Genomic DNA, 22,201 nt, shown 5'->3' on the forward strand with positions numbered 1-22,201 from the left:
TCTTCCACACCTTCGTTTAATAATATCCGTGATAGTGAGACATATATGATTTTAAAGCAGGATTCTGTTTTCTCCATGCGGCTCGTCGATTTTTGAACCAAATTTTGACCGTTTTCTGTTCCAGCTCGGTGTCTTTTGCCAGTTTATTCAATTCAAATCCAGTGGGGTTTTGATTTATCATGAATTGATCACACAACATTTTCAACTGCTTTTCACTGAATGCAGTTCTTCTTCTTCTCTCGAATGTTTCTTTTCGAGGCTTCCTAGATGGAACAGCTTTTGGTGTATTCGAAGGGACACAGTTGGCGGTGTATGAGTTCTGATGGATAGATTGTGACGTCATTGGAGGCAGATAGAATTCTGGATTGAACTGTGGATATGGGAACGATTCGTTAGAAGCAACATTTTTAAGTGGGAATCTGAAAAAAATTATGATGAAATAGAAGAACTATTGAACAAAATAAGCTTACCTCATCTGGAGTTTTGACATGTCCATTTGGATTACATTCTGAGGCATCATTGGAGTGGGAGTAACCGAAGGACTGTGTGACAGACGAGAATTTTCAGAGGGAGTCAATATGTGGAACAATGAGTTCTGGGGTACAGTCTTACTCGGCTCAGACATCGGATAAGCAAAATACCAATCCGAAATATAACCGGAGAGAGGATTCATCCTGAATGGAATGAGGAATAAAAATTGACAATGAACAATGTATACAGCAATATAGATTGTACGAAAAAAAAAGGCGGATCTTCCCAAAGGAACAGAGTTCTGGCAGTGGAGTGTGAGAACTCGAATAGAACAATAGAATTGAGGTCTTCAAGATCGGTGATATTGTGACAAGATGGGTCATAAAATTGTCACGAATTGGTATCTAGCACTCTGTTTTTAGATGTTATTGCACATTATTTGGTACAGTCCCAGTTTTTGTTCAAGGTGTGATGCTAAAGATCAGCTCAAGGGAAACATGAATTCGGAGGGACCAAGTTATCAAGGAGAGAGTAATGGGCACAGAACATCATACCCACACTGTCAAGTTTATGCTCAATTATCTCAATTCCTATGTTAGATATAAAAAATATGCCAACTAATAAAACACTTCTGATATTATAGCAAACAATTTACTACTTGACAGATTTTTGGTATCTCTCATAGCAACAGAGATAATTAAGCTCAAAGTTGAAATTTAGAGGTCTCTTCTATTACAGGTTTTACAGTAATAACGAATAGAACAAATAATCAGAAACTTCATTTATTCTCAAAGTAATCATTCTTGAGTTTTGCTCTTCGAACTCGACGATTGAGCCGTTTTGAGCATCGACTCTGACTTCTTTTTGGCTGATTGATTAGTGGGTAGATCATCACCACGTGTTATCTCATCTTCCACATTTTGCTTCATTCCTTTCGTGTTCTTCATCTGGATTATACCTACTTTTCCATCGGTTCTCACAGTCAACACTGCTCCCCGATTCTATAAACAAAGTTTCGAGCTGAAAGTCATTTTCAAACAACCCACATCAGTCTCGTTCATGTAACGAGGAGCTGAGAAGATTGTTATGAGTTGCTTGTCAGCGAAAAACTTGAAACCGTCAGGGACCATCTGAAATCTTAATTTTGCTACTATTTTCAAAATAAACGGAATTCACCTGATGAGCACGAACAATCTTTAGGATTTTGAGTTTTTTGCAAGTCTCTCTGACAGCAGCTTCATTAAAAGTGCATGAAAGACCACGAACACCATTCTTGTTGTAAAGTGGATCTCTGGAAAAGAAACATCGATTTATGATAACTTATTGATCAATTTTTACTTGTGCAATGTTGCCAAAGTTTGATCTGGAGTCGGATCAGACCAGAGAAGATCTTGAGCCAAACGATTCGTTGCTACGTCAACAATGGGACGCACGATCTGATATAGAATTAGCCTTCATCAAAATTATGGATTTAATTACCTTTTTGATGTCATCCAATGAGTTCAAATCGGGACTGAGTCCTCCATGCATACAAAGAATCTTTCCACCGACCAGTGCAGCTAACGGCATATATGAGAAGGTTTCATTGAGTTTCTCCCACACTTCAGCTCCATCGGCTTCTCCCAATTTGATAGTGAGCTCTTCTTTGAATCCGTATGCAAAATTGATGGCTCTTGTCTCATGATTTCCACGAAGAAGAATGTAGTTTTTTGGATAATGGATTTTCAAAGCAAACATCAACGCAATGCATTCAATTGAATGGCTACCACGGTCAACATAATCTCCGAGAAAGACAAAACTGAAATTTAGACTCGAGTTTTCAAAAAGAATAACTTCTAAAAATTACCGATTCGATGAGAACCCAGTTTTCTTTTGTTTCGTTTCTTCTTTTGTCAAACGCATGTTGAGAAGTCTCACGAGATCAACATATTGTCCATGGATGTCCCCAACGATTGTGCATGGAGGAGACATCGTTTCCAGAGTCGATTCGTCGCGGAAAATTTCTCGAACCATTTCAGCCAGATGAACGAGTTCCCATTTCTCATAGGTTTGCTAAAAATAAGACTCTCGTTTTTCCATAGCTGTAAAATTTGGGAACCTCTCGGTAATTGATCCAGTTTTTAGCATGCAGATGTCTCTTTAGAAAATCAAGAACTTCAAATTGTCTTTCTTCGGCCATTTTCAATCTAAAACTACGGTTGTTATATGCATCCAGACGGATCTGAACCTACCGTGCCAGTTAGTGAGATTTATGTTGTTTTTTCTCAAGTAAAATTGAATTGAATACTAATTTATGACTGTGAGAAGTTTCCCAATAATGAAACAAGAACTGAAACACGTTTTGGAGGATTCAAATTATGGAAACATATTTTTGGGAGCAGTTTTTTTGTGATCCAATTCGAATCCCTTCTTGACTGTCGGCTTGTAACTTCTGGCCAAGTTGAGAGGGTTCTTCTTTTGTGCGGATATTGACCGGGTTCTAGCCGGAAGCTGCCCAAAAACGGCTGTACAGCGGGCCATGTTCAAATTTTGGTCGGAAGTTGAAAGCCGGCGATGCCCAAGTTACAGACAATAAATCAAGTGTCTGATAAATTGTTCCATACTTTTTTATCAACAAAACCACATTTTTATAGTTTTTTGTGTAAATTACACTCGCGAGTATCAATTGATACCGTAAAACCTGTAATAAGAGATCCTCCCAACTGTTTACTTTGAGCCAGTGTTTCTCGGTTCCTGTCCAAGTTATCAAATATGTGTCAAATAACAAAATGTGTGTTATATTGTAATGAACAAATTATCGGTTGACCCCATTGTGATATCTTTCACAGGAATCGAGATATATTTTCTCAAAGTTGAGACCTTCTGTTACAGGTTAAGCAGTAACTCCGTTTCTAAACCAATCTTTGAGAGATTAGCTGATTCTTTATGTTTTTCTGAATTCACATTTATCAATCTACCTAAGACTTGTTTTCATCTTATTGTAACCTTTTCTTATTTGACATTTCAAGTTTCTCTAACATGCATTACACCTTCATTACACTTTATCACCTCAATAAGCCAACCTCTTTCTCTTCATTCCTCCTATCTATTAATCACTTATCGTCGTCATTCTCTTTTCCAAAGAAAGTACATGGCGTCTTCTTCGAAATGGGATCATGTAGCTTTTGGTTTATCAGCTGCCTGTCTATCCACTGCTATCATTCTTCTTGTTTCAATTGCAACTTGGCAGAGTGAAATCTCGAGAATCACCGAAGAAGCTATAGTTGAAACTCAACTGTTCCAGGTAAATGAAAAAATTGAATCTTTAAACTAAATCAATGTTTTAATAGGAAACATCGGAAAAGATTTGGGATGACTTAGTTTTTGTGGCAACAGGAGAAACTGATAGGCACAAAAGACATGCATGTGAGTGAAGTTTTCTGGCGAAATTAAAATTTCAATCTTTACAATTTTCAGATTTAACACGAGCTCCTATTCTTCCTGTAACTGGAGGGGCAAATCAAGGAAGAATGGCTAGTAGAGGATGTAATTGTCAAGGACCACCAGGACCTCCTGGATTAGATGGAGAAGATGGATGTGAGTTTTTATTTTTGAAAAAGTATGAAAGAACTCAAAAATAAATTTACAGACGACGGAGAACCTGGAGTGCCAGGACAGTCTGGAGATGATGACGTATCGGTTCTCAGGCACGATCCTGGACGTTGTGCTCAGTGTCCAGCAGGACCGATGGGACCACCAGGGCCACGTGGAAACCCAGGACCACCTGGAAGAACGGGAGCACCAGGAATCAACGGAATTCCTGGACGACCAGGAACACCAGGATATCCAGGAGAACCAGGACTTCCAGGACCAGTCGGAGATGCAGGAACTAATGGAAAACCAGGAAATCCAGGAAAGGATGGAGTACGTGTCAGAAGAATTCCGGGACCCCCAGGACCACCGGGAGCCGAAGGAGATTCCGGAGTACCTGGAGGTCCAGGTTCTCCAGGATTGGCTGGAGGATCAGGAGAGTCTGGAGCGCCGGGTCCACAAGGAGCACCAGGAACAAAAGGAATCGATGGGATTGCTGGAGGATTTGGATTGCCAGGTCCACAAGGAGTTGATGGAGAATACTGTCCTTGCCCTAAACAGATTAAGAAAAGTATATAATTTTGTATTTCGAAATAAAGTTCTTTTAAGAATACATATAATTAATCTTTAGAAGACCAGTTCCATTTCTTCGAATTCTCAGACATTGGTTCATTGAACAAAAAGTCAATCCTGTAATTGTTTCTTTGAAGTCTCAAAAATCACACTTCTGCTTGCCGGCAACAGCAACTCAATTTTTGATACTTCAAGAAACTAAAAACTCAATTATGACCTAAGCCCCATATATGTGCGATATTTTTGATGATTAAATAGGATCTCTGGAACGAGCTACACAAGCTAGAACAAGTTTTTTTTTCTCAAAAATGCAAACATTTTTTGTCCCAAATATTTCTGATTCTAACGATCCAATTCATTTCACTTGCGATGATTCGTTTGATGAAACAGTTGAAATTCTGAAATACATGTTTCAATTCGTGTATCTTTCATTTGGGGCCTATTTAAATGCGGCTATCATACATAGTGTTTTGTTTAAAAACCGAAATTTCTACAAGGAAAACTCTTATTTTTTACTTTTCTCGGCGGATTGTTTTGTGGTATGTTAAAAGAAAGGGGACTCCGACCAAACCTCTTTATTGCATCAAATTGTTTGAAGTTAAGTATGTGTTTTTTTCAGTATTATTCGGAGAAAGTTGAGAAAAAAACGAAATCCTAAAGCGCCGTTAAAAAAAAGGCGACGAATATGGACGAAGTTTTAAACTACAGTACAGTGAGAACCCTAGGCCACGGCTGTGTGACGGATGTTTTAAATGACCAACAGTTCCGGAGATAAAATCGGCAAATATCCAGAAACTTTGCTATCGAAATATGGCGTCCTGCAGCTGTGGCCTAGATTTCTCACTGAGTGGGAACTCAAATCTTCATCCCTGTTCGCGTCCCACCTCCTTTTTCTTTCAACGGCGTTTTCAGGGGTTTCGGATTTTTTCCAAACCATTGTCGCAATATTATTAGGAAAATACATACCTTTAAAAAATTTTAATGTGATAAAAGTTTTGTCTCGGAGTCCCCCTTTTTACATTTAGAGTCTGATTCTTTTCCTTATTGATATTTTCTTCGCCCGCCTTTTTATGTACGCCACTGCAATATGTTCCCTGACTCATGAATATTTTGCAACCCCGTTAATATTTTTCAAATTTATCCCAATTTTAATTAATCATATGAGAATATGCAAATCGATTATTCAATCTCTTCTGGTATTAAATCGGATGACAGCCGTTCTTTTTCCAATAAAACAGAACAAGATATGGAAAAAAAACATATTCCATGGATAATTCCAATTGTTTTCTTTATTCCACTATCTGCCGATTGGAATTTAATTATTTCGAAAGCCGGTTTATTGGTTAACTTTCTCAAGATAGTCCCTTGGGTAAGAAATCTAAAAATTTTGTAGAACAAATCGAACTTTAAATTTCAGGCAAGCCAATCTCTTTTCCAATTAGTTTTTATCATTATTGCATTATCATTTATTGCAGTTTGTACTTCTGTTACATTGTATATTCTCATTATGCTGCCAACGAGATTCCGGGATTTAGAAAAGTCTATAACCACTGTATCAGTTGTCATTTCTCTCGCTTTTTCGGCTGTTGAGGTCTTTCATGTATCAAATAGGACCAATCTTGCCTACTGAAAAGTTCCATTTTCAGATTCTCTTCCAATTTTTCTCTTTCAACTCAAAAGTCACATCAGTGTTTCTATTGACAATGCTTGTTTACGACGTTTTGAATGTTGGGTAGGTTGTCATCTACCAAAACTTAGAGTCTTAAAATTTCTTACCATGAATATTTTAGATCACCAATGGTTATGTTATGTATCAGCCGAACTGCTCGAGAGCACGTATTCTCTTGGATATCAAATCAGAAAATAGGAAATTCTCATCAGCTTCCTATTTTTAGGTCACATTGAATCGAAGAACAAATTGAGGTTATGGATTTAATTGGCTCTCGATTTCCAAAAAACGATCTCTCGTTTTTTAAGCAAAAAAAAATATATAATTTTATTTTGAGGAGCTCTAATTGAAACAGACACTTGGAAAATATATTATCGAGTACCGATTGGCACATATTCATCAGCAATTTTATATTTTTTGTAATTGCCAGCCTGTTTGCCGCGCCTCCGGCGCTTCAAACAGCTGGCTGGTGCGCCTCCGGCGCGATTTGACCTTTTTTTATTATTTTTTCGTCGCTTCGCGACTCAATCTTCTTAAAAGGTCACGTCAAATTTTATTCAATTTCAAGCTTTTCAAAATTCGCGGACAGACTGACAGATAGAGAAACAAAGAGACGCAACTTTTTATTTATTATAAGAATGATGATAATATTTTTGGATAATCGTATAATATTTTTTTTATTTATGATGATATTCATAACATTATTTTCTTTTTATTTTTAGAAAATTGAGCAATAATATTGTAGAAGAAACATCAAAGATTTTGTTTTGACTGTCTGCGAACAAACGATTTTATATATGAAAGACCGCGTTTTTTTGAGTACGGTATTCGGGTCAAAATCATCAAAAAATTATCTGCGCCTTTAATTTCTAGCTGGATTTTTGATTGAATGCAGCAAGCAACGTATTTCCTATTCCTGAATGGTTTTTTTGAGTGATTTTTTTATAATTTAAAGTTCATTGGATGGTTCATGACACACATGAATACGTTTAAGCAAACCCCCCCCCCCCCATTTTTATGTCAGGAATAATTCCATATGAATGAACTGATGAACGATATAGACAACATTTCGAATATTGACAAAAATTTGTATTTATTTTATCCAATAGGTATTTTTGCTTGCAACTAAATGTTTTCTATCGCTTATTATTCATCTGCTTTCCAGCAGTTACATGATTTTATTAATTTAATTACAGCACATTTACTTCAGCATGATGATCAAAGTTCCAACGTCTGTAATTGGAACGGACAGCCCCAAGGTAATGCTTCCCAGTGTCTTGAATTTTTGTTGTTATACGTTCTACTTTAATATTCTCCCTCATGACGTCAATACTCACTATTGACCCGGAAAATGTGTTGCACGGAGTATGCGCGACGGTCGCAAACCGCTCTCGCGTGTGCACTCAAACTCTGCGTCTATTGATTGTTCCGTACTCTCTACATTCGCAAAGTCGCATTCTGCCCCCTGTTGCCCTAAAATTTTTTTTCATTGAAATACAGATTTCAGTTTTTGTTGCAGGCAATGAAACGTGAGCACGAGAACGACGAAGGAGATCGTTCTAGTCGTCACAAGCGGCAGAAAACCGATGGGTAAGGATTTTCCAGGTTAATTAACAAAAATGGCTCGTTTTTCAGTTTTACTGAGGCAATTCAGCAGGGAAAGTTCGAAGTTCGTCTTCTAGTGAGCAGCAAGTCCGCGGGAGCTATCATCGGAAAAGGTGGTGAAAATATCAAGCGTCTTCGTGCCGAGGTAAGAAATCGAAAATTCGTTTCAAATTTTTATTATTACTATGCCTTCATGACCCGATAGAGACCCGTCTCCTCACCCCGATTTAATTTTCAGTTCAACGCCCATGTCCAAGTCCCCGACTCGAATACCCCTGAACGGTAAATAAGCCAAAGTCCATCAGCCCTTCACCATCTCCTACCCGATCACACGTCCCACTCTGATCAGATCCCATATTCTCTATCGAGTTAATTGTATATTGAACAGCTTTTTAAAATATTCCATGTTTGGTCCCATTGCAACATTACCCTTGATTTTTATTGTTCTTTCCCTCAAAGTCGTAATTTCAGTGTTTGCACCGTCACCGCCGATGAGAAAACAGTCCTCAACATTTTGAAGGATGTTCTTCCTCGTCTTGAAGATGTAAGTATGTTCTAGGCAACTGTCAGGACATTTTATTCAGCTTCTATTTTCAAATTGTTAGATCGTTTTTCGCAAACAAGCCTTTTCAGAATTTCTCTGAACGAGACCCTTGCGAGGTTCGTGTGCTCATCCATCAATCACATGCAGGAGCCCTCATCGGTCGAAACGGAACTAAAATCAAGGAACTCCGTGAAAAGTGCTCTGCACGTTTGAAGATTTTCACTGGATGTGCCCCTGGATCCACAGATCGTGTTCTCATAACATCTGGAGAACAGAAAAATGTTCTGGCTATAATCGAGGAAGTCATGAAAGAGCTCAAGGAGATTCCAATCAAAGGATCCGCGACTCCATATCTTCCAAGTTTCCATTACGATCCGTCCAACATCTCCGAATATGGAGGTTTCCCCGGAAACGTTTCGGGTGGAGGACCACAAAACAATCGTGGACCAGCTCCCCCCCGTGGAGGACAAGGCCCACCCGGTGGGCCGAGATCGTATGGAGGAGCAATTACTCCAGGAGGAGGCCCAAGATCCTTTGAAGCTGGAGATTTTCATCAATTCCGTGGAGGACCAGTTCCTGGACAATACTCAATGAATGCTCCAGGTTATGCACAAGGCCCACCGCAAGGACAATTTGGTGCACCAGCTAATGCTGGATACGGCTATGGACCAGGAGGCGGTGGACCGGTTACAACTGCTCAGGTAAAAAAAACAGAAACACCCACTATGTTTTATGACTACCAAAAAAATTACAATAGTTTTCACCTATTTTTTGATATCCCGCCACAAGACCGTTAAGACTTTTCAGGTGACGATTCCATCAGATTTGGGAGGCACCATAATTGGACGAGGAGGTGAGCGTATTGCTCGAATTCGTCAAGAGTCGGGTGCGCAAATTACTCTCGAGCCAAGCAACGGGCAGCCCGAACGCATCATAACCATCAAGGGAACAGAACAACAAATTCACAGTGCTCAATATCTTCTTCAACAATGGTTAGAAACAAAATAATAATTCCTGAAAAACGTTGTTATCATTTTCAGTGTCCGTAACTCAACACAAGGTCGCGAGCGGTTTGGAGGAAACGTTTAACTCAAATTTCTTCTTGCACTTCATTGTTCACATCGTTGGTTAACTTGACCAGGCTGAATTATAACAATCTATTCAAAACCCTCAATTCCCCCTTTTGGTTTGGTCATTTACACCTAAAAATGTTAAAGTTACCACATGTTTTCTTTTGTTTTCCTTACATTTTTCTGAATTTGCATTTTTCTTCGAGATTTGCAAATCGGAAACTTTTCTGTTCTTGTTTATCCCCACCCATATTCCACATATTCTCCCACTATAGTCAGATTTGTTTGGAAGTTTCAACCTCCAAATGTTGTTATCAGTCTCGTCCCCGTTTGGGGTTTGATCTCTTTACTACCCTGTTCGTACCACCATCAACCCAAAACCGTCAAGAAATGGCTACGAAAATTTCCGTTTCTAGTAGAAAAACAGATCCCCCAGCACCCTTTCTAATGCTTCTCCCTTCTCTGATGCTGCTAGAAATATTCGCGCATTCCCTGCCGGGGACTTCCAGTATCTTTTCTGGATCTTCGTCAGAGCTTGCGCTGAATTTTATGGCAGCATTTCAGCATGTGCGTATAGATTGCTAGGCACTTTGACTCGCTTCCCCATACAACAATCTGTTCGTCCCAAATCACTGAAGCTGTTTTCCTTATAAATATTTATAATGTATACTCTCCACATACATTGTCCATTAATCACTTTATTTAAGAAAGATAAGGCACTCAGGTTTAAAGAAGCACGCCGACTAATAATTGGAATTGCTCAGAGGTCACCAGTTTCATGCTTCGTGCCTACATCGATGGCAGGTGGCTCGTTGGATAGAAAAGAGGGACTCGCATAGGATCCCGAAGTCATGGCAGTCGAAGAAACTCCGAAGCGCCAGTCGTCCATGAAGTTGGAAGAGTTGATGACTGGTGGATAGAAGTATGGGGACACTTGTGGAGTTATTTGAGGGGTGATTGTTGGTGATGGACTGATTCCATTGAATTCAGAAGAGCACAATCCAATTTGAGGACTGGCATAGTAAGGCCAGTCATACCTAAAAATAGAACGATATTTTATATTCTGAAATATGAAAACGCACGCTGGCGAGGCCCATTGCATTGGGAAATCCGGCGATCCATATCCGAAATAGGCAGCGGCAGTTGGATAGACTGGAGAATGATCTGGTCCAGTCAGGGGAGGCAGAGGAATTGAAGTAGCTAAAGTTTAGAACTCAATCAAAAATCATATCAATCGATGACTCACTCGAGGACACTAAATGATCAGAAATGGAAGATCCACAGTCGTCTCCAATCAAACCATTCTTGATTTCACTATTCAACGAAGATCGATTCGAATCGGTGAATTCAGATGTTGAGCAAGGATAGTCATAGACCTGAAAGACCCATAATTTGTCTCCTTTGGAGAAGAAGAGCCATCATTTGTTTATATAAACTCTGCGCCAAAATGTGGCGTCTTCAATTTCGTTCCGAGTGGCGTTCCCATGTTAGAAGTAGGAGAGAATTATGATACTACGAATCGAATTGCAAAGCAAATGAGTTAGCAAAAAAAGTGATCAAAGGATGGGAATAGTTATGATGAATAAAATGAAATGCATTCAGATTAATCTTGCTGAGAACTCAAGAGCCGATTGTCCCACAACGGCAGCTATCGTAACCTAAAAATTTTTTCAGGGGTTTTTCTCGTTTCTCACTGATTTTTTCCGAGTTTTCTGTCAATTCCCCACAGAAAAGTCGCAAAGTCAAAATTTTAATAAAGAGAAACTGGTTTAGAAATCCGATAATCGGAAAAACAAATTCGGAAAATAAAACTACTCTTCGTTTACAGTAGTTGTTGCTGTGGGAGCTTCGGGTACGGCCACCAGCGTTTCTCTTCCACAACTACAATTTTTTGAAGCAGAATAATAGCAGTTTTAAAACTCTTAAGACTCTCAAAATGAGTAAAATAATGTTAAAAATAGGTTTTGAAACTCTTCAAATTCTCAAATTTGTCGGAAGGTTCTGAAAATTTTCCACTTTACTGAAAAAATCGGATGATTCCAGGTGATCAACAATATATCAGCGTTTGTGCCAATTATTCTCGGTTCCTGTCAAAGATATCGAAAAAGAGCCAAGAAAAATTAGCCCAAACCTGACAGTGCGGGGGTCTTTCTATCACAGTAAAACCTTTACGATATCGAAATTTCAATTTTCTAACCTTTTTAAAGTTTTCTAAATGATTCTCTCCATTTGTCCATTTAAAACATAATAAATCCTGAGTGCCTTGTCTACTTGTCTCAATGTTTTCCTATTAGTGACACCTGGTTGTGTCCATCTTACTCCCCCATTTATCTTGTTCGTTACCATTTGTCCCACTTCACGTGGCTCTTCTTCTTCTTCCACTTCTTTATAACTTACCGCTCCTCCAATCGACAACTCGTTTCCTCCTTCAGAAGCTGGATAATGAGTTCTCTTCCGAGCCTTGTATCCACGTGGACGACGGCGGAATCCATTCTCTTCCAACATGAATTCACAAGAATCACTGATGGTCCACTTGTGACCCTTTCTTCCCCGATAACTGAAATATCAAAGTGAAAGAAGAGGGGCAAAACGATTAGATTTACCTCTCTCCAGTATCCTTCGGAAGCTTAACAAAGCACTCATTCAAGCTCAAGTTATGACGAATCGAGTTCCTCCATCCAGCATATTCCCCTCGGAAGAATTCAAAGTTCTCTTTCAGATATTCATAAATCTCAGCCAATGTAGCTTTCTTATCTGGCCGCTTCTGAAGAGATTTCTTATGATGAGTGTCAGATTTCTAAACTTACAGAAATGGCCATAGCAATCAGAGCAATGTAAGAGTAAGGAGGCTTCTCCTTTCTTTTCTTTGATCTAGATCCAGAATCATCACTATCATCCTTCATATCTTCGTAGTCATCATGCATATTCTCCTCATCATCCTCTTCGCAGTACGGCTCATTTTTGACGTTTGTAGCCATTTTAGTTGAAGAATCATTGCTCAGCTTCAAAGGTCCAAGAGCATCAGCAAGTGAGTACAATGGAGAACTAAAAATATTGGATAGAGTTAGTTATGTATTCTGAACGGGAGCTGCTCTATCTCCTACAGATCGAATTTGATCTCGTTAGGATGTTGGGTAACTCGGGTAACAGAAAATCAACCAGACTCACCCATTCATGTTTCCAACTGATGAAGTTCAGATGATATTGAGCTGAGCTGTAATAATGAGATTCTAAGAAGTTTCAGACGATCAGAAGTCTAGAAAGGTTAAAAAGTATAAAAGATATGACGCAAGAAGAGGTGTCCTCCCCCCAATAAACTTGTCTTCTGGTGGATCAACTTCTCAATGACTCCTGCTGATGACCCCTGAGCAGACTCCGCCCCTACCCCCTCCTTTCCTTCAGCTCCCGGATGGTATACGGTAACTTGTGGATGGTGGAGAGCAGAAGAAGACGAGGAATGGAATGGATTATGGTGGCATAATAGACAAGAGTCGAGAGGAGGGCTATAATATAAACAATTTGAGAAAAATCAAGAGCATAAGAGGAGAAGCTGGTGGGACTGGTTAGGACGACAAATGTGGTGGTATTGGGAATAGGGACAGACATCTGGTAGGATGGGGCAAAGTATAGGAAGAGAGCTCTTGGAAATGGATCGTCGAGAGAAATATGATCGATTCTTCAACGAGCATGGGAAGATACTCTTCCTACTGTTAGATTTCATAAGAAGGCTATGCTGAAACTTCGGTCACTTCGGTCAGAATGTTTTCAGCAATCAGGATAAATATAACAGAAAAGTACACCAATAATGTGCAATGATTATAAGAAAACAATGACGTAGTTATACTAGTCAATTCTCGATCTAGAACCTTCTAAAACAATGAGTCACTTGACATGAAAACATGTTTTTGATTTGAAGCACAATCAGATTTATTCAAATACAGATCATATCAGGTATGAACTGTACTAAAACAATTATCAAATACAAGTTATGAATTGGTATGATGTTCCGCCGTTCGCAGTCAATTGATTCGGCTGAAACCAGCACATATCGGCCAGAAGATTTGCCTGAACACGACTATTTTTGGTGAAATTTGAAAAGTTGCATTTGTTTTGGAGAAAAACTGAAAATTTAAAAAGTTACGGACTTTAGTCGTGTTGAAATTCATTTGGAAGCTCGAACTGTAAGAAATTCAAAACTGCAGCTTTTATCACCTTGAATACTGTATTAGAAGAGCCCACACTCTGTCAAGTTCGAGCTCAATTATCTCAATTCCTTTGAAGATATCAAAAATGTGTCAGCTGACAAAAAATTTTTAAACTTATGAAAAACAATTTATTAGTTATCAACTCTTTCATATCTTTAATAGAAATCGAGAAAACTTGGCTCAAAATTAAAAGTTAGGGGGCCTTCTATTACAGGTTTTACGGTAAGTTGTGCTCGAAGCAAAAGGAATTTAACAATGTAAAGAGTTCCTTATTTTATTTGACCAGTTTTTCTCCAGTGGTAGATATAGTATTAACTATTCATTTCGGTTATCCCATCATTACCGGAAATAATGGTTACGTAACTGTTTACAATCTGCTAAACCTACACTTGACAACGAAGAACATGAGCATAAGCATCGCATCAAGTATCTACTAAGAACTTTTGCACAAACAGACAATGGACCATAACGTTTGGGGGAAGGTGGCAACTGTCATTCCTGTTGGATGGAGGGAAGAGGAAACTGTTACGCAACATTCTCGGAGTGTATCCATCTGAATTTTGGTGTCGATTACCAGAGTTCAGTGCAGAAGGTGTCGAATAGCTAGAGGAGAAATACGGTGATGTGGAAGATGCAATGCTATGACTGTTCTGACTGAAATGATGAACATAGAAAATCTGAAATATCTGAAACTTTGAACCTTAAAAGTAAACTTCTAGTCAATTATCCTTTGTTTCAAATTTGAATACGGAGAATAATCTTCCAATATACATACATATTGATATATGTTCCCTCCTATTCATCTCTTGTAACCCATCCTGCTAATACCACCAAATCTTGTCTCCTCCTGCTCACTTAACGCCTGCGCATTGACCTTGCTCATCAGGTGCAACCGTATCTGGTGACTTTTTACTGTTACTATTCGAATATATAAACACATTACGAGAGAGCATTCAAACTGAAGAGACGCAGAACTGAAGTAATACGATACACGCCAGAGACTTCTCGGGAATAAGTTGAATCGACTCCAGAATCAGAAAATTGTAGATGGATATTGAATGGAATACATGGTGGCGCAGAATACCATGACTGACTAAAGTTTGTAATAGCATAGCATTTGAGCAGAACGTTGTACTGAGTTCAAATTAGAAGTGCAAAAATTCAAATAATACATTAGAAAACTAGCCAAATTTCAAATTGTTTGATTGACTTTGAGCTGAGTTATCGCTTGTCAAAGTTGCTCCATCTCACGAAAATCACAAAAAAACATTAAGCCGTTCATCTTTGGACAATCATAACAATACTTGATTTGGGGGAATCGTTTTGAAATTTGCAGTAGCTTTGAATCAAACGTAAAATTATATTTCTGTCAATGTTCGTTATTCCAAGACATTTATGTATGAAGATAGATCATTTTTTATCAGTCCGAGTAATTGGACGCCACCCTGCAGTTGAAATTGTTGGGTTTTCAGCTGGGCGGATTTTTTCTTTCCCCTTTCGTTTTTTAATGTTAATTAAACGTGGTATATAGACTCTTTGACTGATATTTTGTTTCTATTTTCAATTATTTTTTGGTGCTCAAAACGTTTTGAGCAATGATAATTCAATGGATGATCAACTGGTTATTCAATGGTTGGTGATGAAATTTGTTTCTAATTTTTTATATTAATTTTTCCAGAGAAATTCGTTTTACTTGGTATTTTCCTGTCAACATGTTTGGTTCCATTTTTCGATTGTGCAAAGAAGAACAAAAAAGGTTTCCGGAAAAAGTAATCAGTAGAAAAACCCGTTTATTTCAGGAAAAAATAAGAAAAAGGCAAAAGAAACTGAAACAGATTCAGAACCATCGAAAAAAGGAAAAAAGAAGAAACCAAGTAAAGAAGAAAGTGGCGAAGGGGAAGATGATGAAGAAAATAGTGGGACACAAGTTACAAAAACAAAATCTGTAATTACAAAAAGGGTACAAGAATAAATTTGAATTTCAAAAAAACATCAATTTTTCAGAAGGGGTTGAAGAAGAAGGGAAAACAAATGAATTCTCGAATGCCTAAACAGAACAAATGCCGCTTTGTAAGTCATTTATTGATTTTTGTACTTCATAAAATATCGTCTTCCAGCCTCCGCCTCAAAATCAAAGACCACGACATCCGGGATTCGAAGCTCCGATAGATCCAACAGAAGATACAAACACCTATCGTCAAGTTGAAGGTTTCTCAGATGCTGTGAACTTTTGATTCGCATTATTTTATTTATAAAAATGTTATTTTTCCAATAGATTATCAGTTTTTCGTTATGCAAGGACCGTTTTGTTGATACAATAACAGAAGCTGAGAATCCATTAAAGGCATAATGCTTATGAGAATATTGTGGAAGCTCATAAGAATGCGACAGAAGCTGTCGACTCTACTGCTGAAAGATCCTGGAATATAATAAAAACGAAAGAATTACTGTAGAGGAAAATATTGGAAAATGAAAAGGATTACTGTAGGAAAAATTAATTGAAAATGGAAAGCATTACTATAGGGGAAACACGTTTGAGAATGGAAAGGATTACTGTGGATATATTTGAACATGAAAGCTGGCATATATTTTTCAAATGTAGCTCTTACTATTGTCGGAATTTTGAAACTGACGCCTGCGGGTTTGCAGAATCTCGTTAATGTTAGTGGAAATCTCGTTAATTTTTTTACTGAGTCTGCAAATACGAGGTGTCAGTTTTTTAAATTCAACCAAATTTACACTTGATTTAACTATATAATTTAACTTTGCAAGTATTAAAAAGAAAAAACGTCATTCACATAATTTATTATAGGTTAGTAAGAGTGCTAGTGAGAATATCAGTTATCATCCAAATCATTGAGTCAATGCGAACAGAACGATTGGAGCCACAAAGAAGGATCCAGCCGATCGGAAGGAGACAGAAGTCACGTTGGCAGTAGAGTTGAACAATCCCTCCAAATCGGTGCTCATTTCGATTGGCTCTTCGGTCGTGAAGACTGGACGAGCTGTGGTTTCTGGAGCAGCGGCGGATTCCTCGTTGGTCTCAGCTGGTTTCTCCTCAACTGGAATCTCTTCAACTGTGGTCTCTTCAGCTGGGATCTCCTGTGGAGCTTCGTTTGGAACAGCTGGAACTTCCTCAGCTTGTGGAGCGGCTTCGGTGACCTCTGGAGCAGCAGTTTCAGGAGCAGCAGCCGCAACGGTAGTTTCCTCGGCAGTTGGAGCGTCCGTCACTACTGCTTCGGTGGTCTCAACGACGACGACTTCAGTGACAACTTCTGGGACATCAGTCTCGGCAGGAATCTCAATAGCTGCTCCGGTTGTTGGCCTGAAATCATAATATTTGTCTATATTGATTGAAAATAATATTTTTTACGTTTCGTCACAGAAAGAAGCCGAGATGAGAAGGACGACGAAAACGAAGATGTTGGTCAGCTGCATTGTTGATTGGTTGATGCTGGGTGGCGAGTAGAAGGCTTGGTTAGTACAGAGAGTTAGTGTTCAAGTTAGAACTGATTTTATTAGAGTTTTCTCAACGTTACATCAATTTTTATCGCTGTTTTTGATCGGCCTCCACGTGGAATACGTGAAGGTCGAATTGATAAGCAACTGAGAGTTCACGTCAATATTCTGAAGCTTGGAAAAATTAGGATCTATTTGTGAATGAATCATAAAGGTCACGGGAAAAGTTAAATTTGGGTGTTCGTCTAAACGGAAGCGTTAGGTTCACTAATCTGCACCCTTCTAGAGAAAATTCACTTTTCATTACATTGCTCCAATTTTTGATCCAATAGAATAAAATATCAAATAGAAGTGAATATTAAATTATCCTAATTTTTTCCAGAAACCATTCTGTGACACCTGTAATAGTAGGATTCCATACTGTAAAGTTTGAGCTCAATTATCTCAACTCCCGTGAAAGAAATAGAAAATGTGTCAACGGATAAATGTTTGTGATATATTATGATAAACAAGTTATCAGTTGACAACATTCTAATATCTCTGACAGGTACCGAGATAAATTGGCTCAAAGTTAATAGTTAGAGGAGCCTCCTTTACGGTATCATTTTATTTTCAGAACCATTTTTCTTTTCAATGAAACAGCTTTATAACACCTGGAGTTTTGCACTGACCCTTTTAAAACAGCTGGAACATGTGTGGTATTCATCCCATCCTAAATTTCATGTTCATCTGCTCATCGTGCCACCCTCAAACGTGTCAATAAACCATTCTCCGTTCACTGACCATCTCCCATTCTCTCATACTTCTCTCATCTTGTATTTCATATGTTCATCCTCACTTTCCGATTGTCCACTTGAGTATTATTGCAACTCACTCACCCTTTTCACTCCACTTTTGCTCTGTGAGCCAAGTGCTCATAATTTTCCCACAATATTGTTCGATTTTAGTTGAATCAAACTTTTTCATGGTTCGATTTGGCAACGAGAACTGTGTCCAAAATGGGAACCATACTTTTTTTTATATTCCCAGTTAATTTCAAAACCCAAAAAAATAGTAGTTGAACAAAAAAAATTCCAAAACTACAACATCTGTAGAAATCATTTCAGTAGTTTCAGCAACCAGAATATAGTTCAAAGCCCCCAATAGCTTTTGCAACTTCTTTGCAATTAGAAAAACGTGTGGAGTGGGATGTGACCTTTTCTCGACTAAACCACTTGACGGCTCTTCTCTTCATCTCAATCAAACATTCTTACTTCCTTATCCCTTTCTCTGCTTCCTTTTGATAATAAATAGTTTCACATTTATGATTTCAGATTCAAAAACCATCCACTCCCCCGGATAATAAAACAGTAGTACTGTTTCGTTTTTCGTCATCAATGTCTTTTTTCGTTTTGTAGTTTCCTGTTTTGGTAAATTTTCAGGGATGACCTAACAAATTTAAGTAAGAGTAATGTGTGGCATAGAACAATTCAAGTGGAAATACCTATAATTTGGTTTCTTCTGTCCTCGTCAGGAAAATTTTCGAATCTAAATCTGTCATAAAAACGTTCGTCATTCGTCAATTATGGCGGGCTTGGAATTGAATGACCAGTATTAGTACATTAAAGGTTTTGTAGCCAGTTTCAAGATTACTGTATATTTCTCAAATATGATTTTCTTTGATTTCTTCTAGTCAAATGTTCTAAAAATCAAGAAAACCTTTGAATAGTTCTCTGTCATAGAATCAATCTTTTTATCTTTTCTCTCAAGGTTGTTCTACTTTTTTACTGTAGTTCTGTGATAAATCAACCAGTCACCGTTCATAGATTTTGTTGTACTACATAAAATTGAGACACAAAGTCAAACAAGGAACTTTTCATTAATTTTCTCTGTCTTCTTACTTTCTCTCCTTCCTTTTTTCACATCTTCCGAGGTCATCTGCGATGTTTCCCCTTCGTATCCCCAAGGTCTTCTCGAATCGGTGTTTTGGAGATTTTGTAATATTTTGTAACATTTTTAGTTCAACACCCTTTTTGTATAGTTAAAATATACTTCCCAGAACTTCCCGAAACTGACTTGCTAGTCTTTGGATAAATCTCATAAGTCACAATAATGTAAACGAAGTATAAGCCATTCGGATGTTCTAAAATTTCGAAAGGTGGTAATTAATACATCAAGAAAATGGTTTATTTGAAGAGAGAAATTACAAAATTAGGACAAGTTTTCCGAATGGATATCTGCACTTTATTGCCAGCTGGAAACGTTCAAATGACTTCTTTCCTCTGGTTTAGAACACAGAACCAATTAGTTTTTTTAACAGATGTGCTCAATTCGGCAGTTTTAGTTTCCCAATTTTCAATTGGTACGCAAATCCGAGAACGACCGATTAACTATTTTTCAGAATTGAAGATTTTTTCATATTTCCGTGCAGGCTATTTATTCTATTACAAAAAAAAAAAGAGATGTGGAAGGAAAATGCCGGTGGCCGTGGTCAACGGTCTCACAACGAAAAATACCGTAACCTAAAAATATTTTAATTTTCCGGATTTATTCCCTCGATTTTCGTGAGTTTTCAGTCAATTTTTTCAATATCAAAATTTGAAGAAAATAAATCCGGAAAATAAACAAATATTTTAAGGTTACGGTAGTTGTGGTTGTAGGACCTTCGACCACGGCCACATGCGTTTCTTTTCCACAGCTCCAATTCTTTAATTTAAGAGAATAATAGCTGAAATTATTAGTAGTTCAACAAGCATGTACCAATACGCGTAAGCCTATTATTTCGGAGAACTTCTCACTTTCACCAATTTCGAAAATGATGATCGATGTTGTTGCCTCCTTCACTTATGCTTCTTCTTCTCCTTTTTTTCACTTGATCGTCAAATCTAGATATATTCATTTCAAAAGCTAACGTTGTTCTTATTCGAAAAAGAACTTGTTCCCCCTCTTCTCTCCTTTTTATGTTCGTTTGGCTTTTGATTCTAATTCGAGATTCTGAAAATAAAACCAGGTGGAAATAATAATTATGAGAAATTGGAGATGTAGATAGGGTAAAGAACGTTAATTGGAATTCTCGTTTTTGGTATTGATTCATTGTTCAGTTCAACTACAATGTCTTGTTTGCTCTGGATATTTTTGCACTTCCGCCGACTTGGCGTAGGTCTAGGTGCATATGGATGAGTTTCAGCTGTGTCAACTTCTTGTTATTGTACAAAAATCAAATATAAAAATGTGTTCTTGGTGTCTAGCTGATAACTTTTTTCACTTTTGTTCCGATGGATCTCAGATCCCGATTTCATATTTTAAAGGTGGGGGGACAGGAGATTTTTCGTAGTTTTTTTGTAGCTAGAGTATGCATTCTACCGTCTGTACAACGCTTAATGTCACTCTGCGTACAGCTGTCGTCCTCGCCTTTATGTATGCAATCGCTTTCTCTTTGCCCGCGTGGCACAGCCGGTAGCGGCGCCGCATCCTCAATCATCGCCTTCACAAGTTCAACTCCTCGAGGGGCATCTTTGAACGGAATTTCGAGAACATTATTTTTTTCATGTCCCCCCACCTATAAAAAATTGAAGCTTCATTTTTCGTCAACCATCATACTTTTAACGTTTAATAGAAGAGATAGAACATCAGCCCCCAATAAAAATTGTGTTCTTGTCTTGTTCATGTTAATCAGTAATTATTGTAATACTCGAAGTAAGTAAAGGTGTCCCTCCTCCTCCAACTACTACTCCTCCTACCGCATTGTTTTCTGTCTCAGTGTCAAGATTTACACACGTTTTAGAATGAGTAGACGACAAGACAATGGGCTTCTTCTTCCTCTTCTTCTCATTCTTTTTTCTTTTCATCATCTCTTCGTGTTCGCAGAAGATAATTTGTCAGTGTGACCGAGAGAATTTCAGACAAGTAGAAGGAGGAGTAGTCGATTCGTTTATTACTCTTTGTCATTTCAGTTTTTGTGTGTTCGATTATTCTTCTTCCTCTTCCTCTTCAGTTTGACTATTCTGAAGGAATGCAAAAGTCCAGATGTCCTTTTCACGATTTTTGTTATCTCTAAAGTACGTCCTGGACTTTATACATTTTTGAAAAGTTCAACACTCTGCATAGTACTTCCTTAAATGGTGACGCACAGTTACCCTGATTGGTAAAAACGGGTATCCCTTCAGACATAAGTATCTTGGAAGCATGAAAATTGATAGAAATATAATTATACGTTTGATTCAAAGCTACTGAAATTCTCAAAGCGATTCCTCCAGTCTAGGTGTTGTTATGATTTTCCTTGCACGCCGTTGTGATTTTTATGAGACAAAGCAATTTTGACAAGCGATAACTCAGCTCAAAATTGAGAACATGATTTGAAACTTGATCAGTTTACTGACGAATTATTTGAATTGCTGCACCTCAAATTTTAGCACAGTACAACGCTTTACTCAAGTTTTATGCTAGTACAAACTTTCGTCCAGGTAATTCTACCCTGTAAAGTCTAGTTCGTATGTACTATTTCTAAGTTTAAACCAAAAACAAAACCCAACTTTCTATACCAAAATGTTCGAAATATCACATTTCCCTAAATGCTTTTTGTTGTTCTTTCGCTTTTTCGCACCTTTTAGTCAACACAAAAAAATCCCGCCTGTATTTGTATTGCCTCTTCTTTTCGGTTTTTTTCTAGACATGCTTGTTTTTATTTCGGCATTGAGCCACTGTATTGTTTTTGAAAAGATGAGAAGAGGCGGAGGTGAAAAGGTGAGAAAAACAATGTACGGAATTTTTTGATTTATTGCTCTCTTGAGCTTCAGTGACGCAGCTGATTCTTGTTTTAGTCATGGATTTTTTAGATTTCAAACCAGTGAGTTTTTTTAAGATTGGAATAAATATACCGTAAAACCTGTATTAGAAGGGCCGGCCCTTCTATTTTTCCAAGATACCTCCAGAGGGCCCTTCTATTACAGGGGCCCTTCAATTAGAGGGGGCCCTTCTATTTTTCCGAACCCCTCTAGGAGGGCCCTTTGATTAGAGGAGCCTTCTATTAAAGGGGCCCTTCTAATACAGGTTTTAC

The 22,201-nt window shown here is 38.0% G+C and overlaps 7 protein-coding genes across 7 annotated transcripts; 4 read left to right on the plus strand and 3 right to left on the minus strand.

The window, feature by feature from the left end:
• Positions 1–16: 16 nt before the first annotated feature.
• On the minus strand, positions 17–673 carry CBG25355 (the record flags this gene model as incomplete). The annotated part of the gene is made up of 2 exons (XM_045240226.1): positions 17–419; positions 471–673. 2 exons carry the CDS (start codon positions 671–673, stop codon positions 17–19), a joined length of 606 nt encoding a protein of 201 aa, XP_045099310.1.
• A 595-nt stretch (positions 674–1,268) lies between these two features.
• CBG12586 lies at positions 1,269–2,650 on the minus strand (the record flags this gene model as incomplete). The annotated part of the gene is made up of 7 exons (XM_002640052.1): positions 1,269–1,472; positions 1,518–1,601; positions 1,648–1,762; positions 1,810–1,907; positions 1,951–2,269; positions 2,318–2,523; positions 2,570–2,650. 7 exons carry the CDS (start codon positions 2,648–2,650, stop codon positions 1,269–1,271), a joined length of 1,107 nt encoding a protein of 368 aa, XP_002640098.1.
• Positions 2,651–3,601: 951 nt separating this feature from the next.
• Positions 3,602–4,620, plus strand: Cbr-col-58 (the record flags this gene model as incomplete). Its single annotated transcript, XM_045240245.1, has 4 exons — positions 3,602–3,754; positions 3,801–3,876; positions 3,928–4,047; positions 4,100–4,620. The coding sequence occupies 4 exons, from the start codon at positions 3,602–3,604 to the stop codon at positions 4,618–4,620; spliced, it is 870 nt and encodes a 289-aa protein (XP_045094910.1).
• Positions 4,621–5,782: 1,162 nt separating this feature from the next.
• Positions 5,783–6,350, plus strand: CBG25356 (the record flags this gene model as incomplete). Its single annotated transcript, XM_045240252.1, has 3 exons — positions 5,783–5,983; positions 6,032–6,205; positions 6,261–6,350. 3 exons carry the CDS (start codon positions 5,783–5,785, stop codon positions 6,348–6,350), a joined length of 465 nt encoding a protein of 154 aa, XP_045099311.1.
• A 1,144-nt stretch (positions 6,351–7,494) lies between these two features.
• On the plus strand, positions 7,495–9,521 carry CBG12588 (the record flags this gene model as incomplete). Its single annotated transcript, XM_002640054.1, has 8 exons — positions 7,495–7,542; positions 7,803–7,873; positions 7,919–8,033; positions 8,127–8,170; positions 8,360–8,432; positions 8,522–9,133; positions 9,240–9,424; positions 9,473–9,521. The coding sequence occupies 8 exons, from the start codon at positions 7,495–7,497 to the stop codon at positions 9,519–9,521; spliced, it is 1,197 nt and encodes a 398-aa protein (XP_002640100.1).
• A 741-nt stretch (positions 9,522–10,262) lies between these two features.
• Positions 10,263–12,678, minus strand: Cbr-let-381 (the record flags this gene model as incomplete). Its single annotated transcript, XM_045240268.1, has 7 exons — positions 10,263–10,539; positions 10,585–10,702; positions 10,749–10,878; positions 11,900–12,059; positions 12,106–12,266; positions 12,310–12,547; positions 12,671–12,678. The coding sequence occupies 7 exons, from the start codon at positions 12,676–12,678 to the stop codon at positions 10,263–10,265; spliced, it is 1,092 nt and encodes a 363-aa protein (XP_045094911.1).
• Positions 12,679–15,302: 2,624 nt separating this feature from the next.
• Positions 15,303–18,938, plus strand: CBG12590 (the record flags this gene model as incomplete). The annotated part of the gene is made up of 5 exons (XM_045240276.1): positions 15,303–15,339; positions 15,507–15,667; positions 15,712–15,781; positions 16,604–17,014; positions 18,916–18,938. 5 exons carry the CDS (start codon positions 15,303–15,305, stop codon positions 18,936–18,938), a joined length of 702 nt encoding a protein of 233 aa, XP_045094912.1.
• Between the last annotated feature and the right edge of the window lie 3,263 nt (positions 18,939–22,201).

Source organism: Caenorhabditis briggsae (assembly GCF_000004555.2).
Source record: "Caenorhabditis briggsae complete genome, chrI, whole genome shotgun sequence".
Lineage (NCBI taxonomy): Eukaryota > Metazoa > Nematoda > Chromadorea > Rhabditida > Rhabditidae > Caenorhabditis > Caenorhabditis briggsae.